At 41.5% G+C, this 10,256-nt stretch overlaps 1 protein-coding gene across 1 annotated transcript; it reads right to left on the reverse strand.

The window, feature by feature from the left end:
- Window positions 1–5,142: 5,142 nt before the first annotated feature.
- Window positions 5,143–8,866, reverse strand: LOC120990706 (izumo sperm-egg fusion protein 1-like). The gene is made up of 12 exons (XM_040419612.1): window positions 8,719–8,866; window positions 8,562–8,636; window positions 8,350–8,433; window positions 8,056–8,076; window positions 7,649–7,663; window positions 7,478–7,561; window positions 7,230–7,277; window positions 6,835–6,909; window positions 6,563–6,663; window positions 6,093–6,234; window positions 5,552–5,729; window positions 5,143–5,257 (listed from the first exon to the last, which is right to left on the reverse strand). The coding sequence occupies exons 1-12, from the start codon at window positions 8,861–8,863 to the stop codon at window positions 5,197–5,199; spliced, it is 1,029 nt and encodes a 342-aa protein (XP_040275546.1). The 5' UTR covers window positions 8,864–8,866; the 3' UTR covers window positions 5,143–5,196.
- Between the last annotated feature and the right edge of the window lie 1,390 nt (window positions 8,867–10,256).

Genomic DNA, 10,256 nt, shown 5'->3' on the forward strand with positions numbered 1-10,256 from the left:
GCCACGCCAGGGAACTCCTTGGAGCTGGCTTTGGTGTGCTCGGTCCCTTGCTGCGGTAGGCAGTAGGAGGCGTACTGTCTACAGGACGGCCGCTCCGCTTTTGAACCCTGCTCCCTCTTCTGCTGTGCTGGTGGCTCTGTGCGACCATCGCCTCTTCCTCCAAACTATATAGGTCACTCGCATGACCTTGATTCCATGTGGGGTCGAGGACCTCATCGTCCTCCACATCATCTTCCACCCAGTCTTCACCCCTGCCTTCCTTGTCGGTCTGTACACTTTTGAAAGCCCCAGCAGTTGGCACCTGTGTTTCGTCATTATCCGAGACGTGCTGCGATGGTCCTCCCATGTACTCATCTTGAAAAATAAGTGGTTGGGCATCGGTGCACTAAATTTCTTCCACTTCTGGGGAAGGGCTAGGTGGATGGCCCTGGGAAACCCTGCTAACAGAGTCATCAAAAAGCAGAAGAGACTGCTGCATGACTTGGGGCTCAGACTGCTTGGCTGATTTGCAAGGGGGTGAGGTGAAAGACTGATGGACATCGGCTGCAGGTGCCAACTGTGGTCTTTTAGCAGGAGACTGGGTGGGAGACAATGTGAAGGAACTGGATCCACTGTCAGCAACCCAATCTGCTATCGCCTGTACTTGTTCAGGCCTCACCATTCATAGAGCAGCATTAGACCCGACCGGATACCGCTGCAGGTTCTGTCGCCTACTCGCACCTGAGGAAGGGGTTTCACTTGTGCCTATAGCTGGCACAGATCGACCACGTCCTCTCCCTGCAACAGGAACTCCACCAGCAGCACCACGACCTGTGCCACGTCCCTTATTTGACGCTCTCCTCATAATTTTCGAATTTAGAATCTTGCCCTAAATGGGTGTTTAATTAATGGTAGAATAGAACGACAGTATGTAAAGGGTGTATCTCACACGGCCTGAACCAGACTAGGCCTCAATTAAAGATTTCTTTGCCCAAAATGGCTGTATTTTAAATGCCTGAATCAAACCCCTGTATGTAGAGGGGATTATCTCACAGGGCCTGAACCAGTGTAGGCCTAAATTAAATATTTATTTGACCAAAATTTCTGTATTTTAAATGGCTGTATTTCAAATGCCTGAATTAAACCCCTGTATGTAAAGGGTGTATCTCACAGGGCCTCAACCAATGTAGGCCTGAATTAAAGATTTCTTTGCCCAAAATGGCTGTATTTCAAATGGCTGTATTTCAAATGCCTGAATCAAACCCCTTTATGTAGAGGGAGTATCTCACAGGGCACGAAGCAGTGTAGGCCTAAATTATAGATTTCTATGCCCAAAATGCCTCTATTTCAAATGGCTGCATTTCAAATGCCTGAATCAAACCCCTGTATGTAGAGGGTGTATCTCACAGGGCATGAACCAGTGTAGGCCTAAATTAAAGATTTCTTTGCCCAAAATGGCTGTATTTCAAATGCCTGAATCAAACCCCTGTATGTAGAGGGTGTATCTCACACGGTCTGAACCAGTGTAGGCCTAAATTAAATATTTCTTTGCCCAACAAGGCTGTATTTCAAATGGCTGTATTTCAAATGCCTGAATCAAACCCCTTTATGTAGAGGGTGTATCTCATATGGCCTGAACCAGTGTAGGCCTGAATTCAATATTGGTGCACCAAATGGCGGTATTTAAAATCTCTGAATATAACCAAAATGTATTAATGGTGTATCTCACAATGACATCTGCATCAAAGGCTGCCAACTAAATGTTTTGTGCCCAAACGAGTGTTTGTTTAACAACTGAATTTGACAGCAGTATATAAGCCTGTAATTTCACACGTGCTGATGCTGCAAGGCCTGAAAATAGTGTTTTTTGTCAAAAAGTGTGTTTTTCGAAACCCCAGAAAATGATGGGTGTATTTCTAGCTTAAATTGCACACTGACTAATCCAGATGTAGATTGGCAAAAAAGTTGTTTTTTTTTGTAACAGAATATGAAAGCTGTATATATTAAACTTGAATTTAACACTTGCAGATCAGGAAAATACTGTTTTTTGACAAAAAAGTGTGTTTTTCAAACCCCAGAAAATTATGGGTGTATTTCTAGCTTAAATTGCACACTGACTAATCCAGATATTGTAGATTGCCAAAAAAGGGTTTTTTTGGTAACAGAATATGAAAGCTGTTTATATTAAACTTGAATTTAACACTTGCAGATCAGGAAAATACAGTTTTTTGAAGAAAAAAAGTGTGTTTTTCAAACCCCAGAAAATGATGGGTGTATTTCTAGCTTAAATTGCACACTGACTAATCCAGATGTTGTAGATTGCCAAAAAAGTGTTTTTTTTGGTAACAGAATATGAAAGCTGTCTATATTAAACTTGAATTTAACACTTGCAGATCAGGAAAATACAGTTTTTTAACAAAAAAGTGTGTTTTTCAAACCCCAGAAAATGATGGGTGTATTTCTAGCTTAAATTGCACACTGACTAATCCAGATGTTGTAGATTGCCAAAAAAGTGTTGTTTTTTTGTAACAAAATATGAAAGCTGTATATATTAAACTTGAATTAAACACTTGCAGATCAGGAAAATACTGTTTTTTGGCAAAAAAGTGTGTTTTTAAAACCCCAGAAAATGATGGGTGTATTTCTACTTTAAATTGCACACTGACTAATCCAGATGTTGTAGTTTGCCCAAAAAAATGGTGATTTGCAATGTCCCAAAAGCTCAGACGCAGTGCTGGTGCACTGAGCTTGCATAAAATTGCCGCCGCCCACGTAACTAACAGAATTATGAAAGTTATTTTCTTTTGGTCAATGGCCTCAGGGCAGGGTAAAACATTTGTCCCCTGCACCCACACAACTATTTCTAGGTAGATCGCTGAGCTAGATTCTTTCCTATTCTCTCCCTGAAATCACAAGTCCAGCAGCATCCTCTCCCTACACTTGTAACAGCAGAGTGACGTGCAGCGCTACGTGACTCAAGCTTATATAGAGCCTGGGTCACATGCTGCTCTGGCCAATCACAGCCATGCCATTAGTAGGCATGGCTGTGATGGCTTCTAAGGTCAGACAGTTAACCGCTTGTTGATTGGCTGCTCTGCAGCCTTTCAAAAAGCGCCAAGAAAGCGCTGAACACCGAACCCGAACCCAAACTTTTACGGAAATGTTCGGGTCCGGGTCCAAAAATCCTAAAGTTCGGTACGAACCCAAACTTTACAGTTTGGGTTCGCTCAACCCTATTTATAAGGTCAGAGATCAGAGATAAGGAGCCCATCAGCTCCCTGCCTGACAGAGCAGAGAGTAAGTAAAGATCCTGCTGGGAGTAGAACTCAAAGCTGTGCAAGGAAAATGGCTCATTATTTTTGCTAAAGACCAATTGAAAAAATTATTTTTAGCTCAAAATGAGCACAATACAATAATACAAAAAAATACTTCCAAAAGTGTACACAGCCATTAACCTGTAAATATGGGATATGACTAATACTATGACTATAACTGTAGCGATGCATGATACATAGTTGCCAACTGTCCTAAAATTTGACTGGACTGTCCCTGAAGTCCTGGCATATTGTGCTGACCCAGGCCATAAATGGATGGGTAAGTATGGTGATATGACAGGTGCTATAGCTGTATATACATGAGAATTGTCAGTAAATATGATATGACTGGTACTAGAAGAAATGTATACAGTATGGCCATTTCTGCCATTACAGGCCTCGACTGCTGCTAGTAGACTTTCTAGCCTGCCCCTGCTGTATCCAGCCCACCACTGTTTTACTCTATGCCTTGCAAGGGATGCCAGGCAACCCAGCGCTCGGTGATATCCTCCCTTCTCCTTCTCTTTCCCATGCAGGTATCACCCTAGAATGTACTAAATGGAAGGCAACCTATTCCCCAAGTGCAGCGGGCTCCTCCTGCTCAAACAATTTTAGATTTTGCTGCCCCTTTGCTGGCATTTGAATTATCAAGCAGTTGAAGGATGAAGCAGCTGCCAAAGAGGATCTCTAGTCCTCCAGAAGTAGGAGGAGGGAAGGAGAAGATGGCAGTACCAGAAGGACAGGACAGAGCAAGAGTGAAAAATGGAGAGATAGCAAACCCATGGCACAAAGTAACCACCAAGTAAGTAGTGCCCGTCACACAGCAGTGTTTATAAAAACCCATGCCAAAGAATTTGGAAGAGAGGGTAAGTAATGGGCCCAGGAGCTGAGCATGGTTCATACATGGTGGTGTCAGCCAATCTGAATAGTTAGACAGAAGATGGGGGGCTCCACCTTTTTCCTCCAGCAAAGGTCACACCCTAGGCCCTTTAATCTGAAAAGGTCCAAAAGGTCCACATGTCCCATATGAGTAGACCAGTGCTGTACACCACACATGATAGTTCAAGGCCCTGTTAAGTATTTTACATTGGAGCCCAGGAGCTTGAAGTTAGTCATCTAGATTTAGGGCTCATGCACACGATCGTATATATTTTGTGATCTGCAAAAGACGGATGCGCAAAAAAAACGGATGCTACCTGGGTGACATCCGTGTGACATCCGTATTTTTTGAGAATCCATTGTAACAATGCATGTCCTTGTCCGCTATTGTAACAAAGCCTGTCCTTGCGGAATGGACTTGCGGACATTTAGATACTGAATGCACACAGAGTAATTTTTTTTTTTTTTGCGGGCCCATTGAAATGAATGGTTCTACATTAGGGCCACAAAAAAAAATAAGGAGCCGACACGGACAAAAAATACGTTCATGTCCATGAGCCCTTAGAGAGGTTTTCTAATAAAGACATGTTTCCGCTCAGTCAAACCATAAGTTTTATGACTATAGATCTTGAAACTGGCGCTGGTGACAAGAATAACAAGAAGAGACTCCATCGTCCTGGTCTTACTCCGATATAGTCTCTGTAGTTCTTATCTGATATATAGGCAGGTAAGGAATGGGAAATGAAATGCTGCAGTCAAGATTTCTTGTATATTTTTATTTTTATTTTTTTTAGGGAAAAAGGGGAGGGAAGAAAAGGGGAAGGGAAGATAATTATTTATTTTTTGGGAAACATTTTTAATTTTTTTATTTTTTTATGGAGGGGGATTAGGGAGAGAAAGGGAAGGGAGAAATAGGGATGGGAAGTTTTTTTTAAAGTTTTTTTGTTTTTGGGGAAGGGTTAAAACTTTCAGGTTTTTTTTTCCTGGCGGGTGGCAGTACAGGATGGTGCTTGACGGTTCGCCTTCACACTGGCTCTTTTTCCAGAGGCTCTCTAGATTTCATTTTCCTCCAGAACATGCAGATGCTGAAAAAAGAAAATCTATCAGTTATTTGATATTTGCTACTTACATGTCAGCTCTGAGTGAAATGTGTGCACAGATCCTCCAATGTTTTTTCTTACATTAGCTGCTTATCAGTCCACTGACATTATAACATGTCTGGCCTTGTAATATGCGCCAAATTTATCATGAAGCGTTCAGTATTGTGATAAATCTGGAGCATCCAGTGACTGCCTGGACTAAGTTTACACTGTGTAATGTGTAATATTTATCTAAGATAATACGCCTGTTCCACAGAGTATCTTATAAATGCTACCTACCATATGCCAGCGATCAGCATGATGGTGACGGAGCCGGCCACAGATATTGCTATGAGGGAAGCATTGTTGTTCCGTAGCTCCTCTAGAAGTGGCGGCTCAGGCGCTGTGATGTCAAGCACATCAGGAAGTGTAGGGCGAGGATGGTATTTTTTTGTCGCCTGTTCCGATTCGCTGATAACTAAATGAAGAAAACAATTACATTAATAGTTAATTCCATGAAGAGAACGATAATGACATTGTAGTGTATCTTATACATGAAAGACCATGAAATATATGTCAGAATATCAGAATCGTCTGCATCATGGAGGCTCAGAAGCACTGTCAAAATCAAAATTGGCTCCAAAATACAGAAATGGCTAAAATCTTTCAATTATATTTTTTTCCTTACAAATACTAATGTAAAATAACCCCACATTATAGGTGACAATTCAGATTTTCAGAACTAGATCCTTTCCCACTAATTATCACCCACAAGTAGATATGAATCCCGCGTATCTAAGAATTACCGCTCAGCATAGTGCCAGTAATAATATGTCCTTACCTGCCACGTTATAGGTGATCTTACTCACTGGCACCTCAGAGTCCAGGATGGTGGTACACGTGTACCGTCCGGAGTCCCCCATCTGTACGCCCTTGATCACTAGATAGGGCTCCCGGGTGATTTTGGGATTGTGTTCACGAGGCTATAGAAAAATTATGGAGAATTATTAGAGCCTCAGATATCACAACTATTTATAATATAATATTTGTAATTTATCATAGTCATATCATTAAGACAAAAATTTAGAAAATTACTGATGATAATTTGCTGACATGACAGAAAGTCTTATTTTAGACCATATTGAGCAGCCTGGTGATGATATTGGGTGAAAGGACTTTCTGCTAAGTGTTTTTTGAGTAATGAAAGGAATAGGTTTGGGAAGCGCTGCCTTAACATTATGGTCGTATAACTCAAACTGAACAATCTCCCAATTTTACCCTTATTTTCTTGGAAATCTGCATTGTACTTACCAGGGTGAACACGTTGTTATAGGTGTCCTCCAGCCTCGCGTACCATTCAAAAGTACAGTCCAGAATTAGTTCTTCATATTCTGGGATTTTTATATTTATCTCTAGAAAAACAGGAAAATGAAAGAAGATATTATAGAAGTAATTGTGTAGATATTCTGTCCTACATTTAGGAGTTGTCTCAATAACACGTCTCCTTCTATAAGACCTAATAGGAAATACGGCCATCATAGAGGAGACCGATAGTAACTGGTTATATTCTGCTATCTCCTCACCTCCACAGTTTACAGTCTCTGCCAGGTGAGACTTGTGATCTTTACACGGAGAGCAGGACCGTCCAGTTTTCAGATCTGAGAAAAGAAGAAAGAAATGAAATGTGAGCCGAGCATTAAAGACACTTATAATATTAGAATAAATATGATAATCATGTGCTGGTATCTATCACCCCTCTGTCACCTGCACATGGACAGGATACTGTACAGGCTGCCACAAATCACCCTTCTAGCCTGCTTATTGACTGAATCATATTAATATAAATATCCTCCTGCTTTGGGAAGTCTGGTGTATACCAGTGACTGGTATATTTAGTGTACGGTGAGGATTTGGGGTCCTATATATTTACTAATGTACTATATGAATGTAGATGTAAGAAAATAAACTTCTACTTTACCAAAACATCTGTTGGAGGTGCATAGGCAGCTGCATCTCTCCAAGTAGTCTGTGAAAAGAGAAGAAGTCATATAATAGTCAGCGAGTGCTGTGTAAAGTGCCTATGTAGTGCTGCTCACCTCTGTATAATAGGCACAGTACCCACAGTTTACACATAGTTTACACACACTAGTGGGAAAGGTCCATTGGCATGCATTAAATAGTGTAATTCTAGTTCCTCTGGCCTATGATAGAAATCTTATACTGTACCTTGATTTTTTGGAGGGCCCCCGGCGCAGACAACCTTCTCCTCGGCGCAGGTCTGACAGTTGATGTAGGTTTGCACCATTAATCCTGGGGAAATGCACTTGTGTTATAACCTTCCAATCTTATAGATAATTATAATGACAAGAAGCTGAATCTGGTATAAAATGTACTTACCACAGCTGTCTGCACCTGAGGAATGGAGAAGAAAGAAGACATTACTGACCGTTCTCATTGTCAGACTCAGAAACCTCTAATCTCTGGGTCTCCTTATTATTACATGATGTCAGTGCCTCTGTGTTCGTCACTTTGTTTTCTAGATTTCCATTGACAGAAATCTCTGAGCCGCCCCAGAACGGTTCGGGCCTCTATAGAACGCAGCAGCTCCTAGTGCAAACATCCCTGGCAGCCAATCAGATGTCGGCTTTCATATGTCCAGTACAGGGTAGGAGATAACAGCAGTGATCTGATTGGTGGCTGTGGGGATCTCTAGTTTGGGTCTACATTACTATTACTACAAGAGGCCTGTGTGTGATGCACTTATATGTCATATTATAGCAGGTGTTATATCTAGAAGAACTCACCTTGTTTATTTGGACACCTCCCTAAAAGTGAGAAATGAAGAAAAGCAGAATTACCGATAGAAAACAATAGAGAACAGAAATCCCCTGTATATGAGGGCTCTATCTATAACACTGCAATAATACAAAAGAAAACTGCACGCATAGCAATTCCCAGTATAGAACATTTTATTACAATCGCTCCCTCCTGTCACTAGGCTGTAGGGAAAGGAAAACAAGCTGAAAACATCCTCTCTGACAACCTACCAGACACGTAGAAGATAAGTACAATGGTAGACAGAAGAAGATTCCACTTACGTTGGTTTGAGTCCTGGACGATAACCTTGAGCTTTTCTTTGAGTCGCTGGAAATGGAGTCCAATGATGTGAAGAAGCTGGATCTCTAAGATATATAAAGAGGAGAAGAATGAGAGTCCGATCCCCTCATCTATCAGTCTGAGCCCCCAACACACTAATTCCTATTAATAAGAGAAGTAGAATTTCCACCTACGTATAAAATATTGTACTTACCCTTAAAATCTATATCCTGGATGACGTCCACAGATTTTTTATATTCAGACGCAATTTCGGATATAGCATATTTATCTGGAAAGAAAATAATGGTACAATAATTATCTATCTATCTATAGATTATATGAAATAGAGAAAATAGTAATAATATAAGTACCCAGTATGCCGACTTCATCCTCAAGGTAGTTCAGGACCCTTTTTTCTGCGACTTTGGCAAACCGCTTGATGTTGACATAGGCTTCTATTGAGTCAATGTCATCGACTTGGCTTTTGATAAAGGTGTTGAATTCTTCCATAGCCATTTTCCCTCTGGAGTCGCATGGTATGCAACAGAGAGACTGTCCGATGAAGACAGATGTTACCAGCAGTAGAAGCCACATGGTCTGGAAAGAACCAGACATCTTTAGTAAAATCGCTTCCTGTAGCAAATAATCACTAAGGACGCAAGAGAGCAGAACTATGTCCCACTGAGAAGACAACAGCACTGCACAGGTTACAGCATCAGGCGCCGGTTAAGGGACAAGGTCTTTATGACATCATCAGAATATGCAGATGAGGCTCTGAAACAAGCAATTGGATTGGTGGAAAATGTGATTATGACATCACCAGAATATGCAAATGAGGCTCTTGTGCAGCGTACTCAAGTTGTGTTTAATAGAGTTTCTGGGTGTAGTAGTGCAATAGACACTAACCTGAGACGGCTGACTCTCTGCAAGGGCAGGTGATGTTAGAAAATGTTCGTGACGCCAGTGCCAATTAAACGGTGGCACGCCGTTTGCTGATAGCAGGAATAACTGAGGAACCACGTGATGTTAAAACAAAATTCCAACTTTAGTAGTTTCCATATAGAGACATTAATGGAAGCACAGTTCCTTTGCATACAGTTGATTTTTCAATACGGTCGATGCAGGCAATACAGATTAAGCAAGGTGACTTCAGAGTGTGAAACACAGGACTTGCAGTACAGGAGCTTGCACTCTATTCCTGACTGATCCTGGGACATAGAAAATCTTCTCCAAGGCCCAATACCTTAACTCTGGCGTATATCCTTGGTTCTCTCTTTATAAAGTACCTCCTCTGTTATCTTGAGTACCTCTTGCTTTTCTGCGCTTTGCCTCTGTCTCTCTCTCAGCTTCCTCAGGCTCTAGAAACTTCTGAGCTCTAAACTAGACTGACTTTTGCTTCCCTGACTGGGCCTTATATAAACTAGGGCTCTCTAGCTCCCTCTAGTGACTAGAAGCTGGAATGACACCCCTAGCAGGCCTGTACATGCAAGTGTCATAGTAACAGGGAAATACATAACATTACATTACATGACAATTTATAAAAATGACATATACCAACTTCCCCATAAATAAGGGGGGACGACAGCACACCAAGTAACACTTTTGTAGTGACGGGCATTACAGTCCCCGTACACTACATACCCCACTGCTTTAAGCTGAGTACGACCTCGTACTCCATCAGGGCTCACCCAACTGGAATCTCTACCTGAAACAGAAAAAGAAACATGCAGGCATACATTTATGTAATTCATCTTCATTTACGTTCATATCAGGTCCAATTGGCAAAGGTGAAGGGTGATGACAAGGGGCGTCGTTCTCTTCTCTCAGGATAGTGAATGGAACTGGGGCGCTGACCTGGCACAGCGTAACATTATAACCAGGATAGTCCATGACAATGAATAAGTCCATA

Source organism: Bufo bufo, chromosome 2, assembly GCF_905171765.1.
Source record: "Bufo bufo chromosome 2, aBufBuf1.1, whole genome shotgun sequence".
Taxonomy (NCBI): Eukaryota; Metazoa; Chordata; class Amphibia; order Anura; family Bufonidae; genus Bufo; species Bufo bufo.

Coding starts and splice junctions, on each gene's coding strand:
- LOC120990706 (XM_040419612.1), bottom strand. CDS start 8,863: ATGGCTATGGAAGAATTCAACACCTTTATCAAAAGCCAAGTCGATGAC. Junction 7,278..7,477: donor GGGCCCTCCAAAAAATCAAG/GTACAGTATAAG, acceptor CTCTTTTCACAG/ACTACTTGGAGAGATGCAGC. Junction 6,235..6,562: donor ATAACAACGTGTTCACCCTG/GTAAGTACAATG, acceptor ATTTTTCTATAG/CCTCGTGAACACAATCCCAA.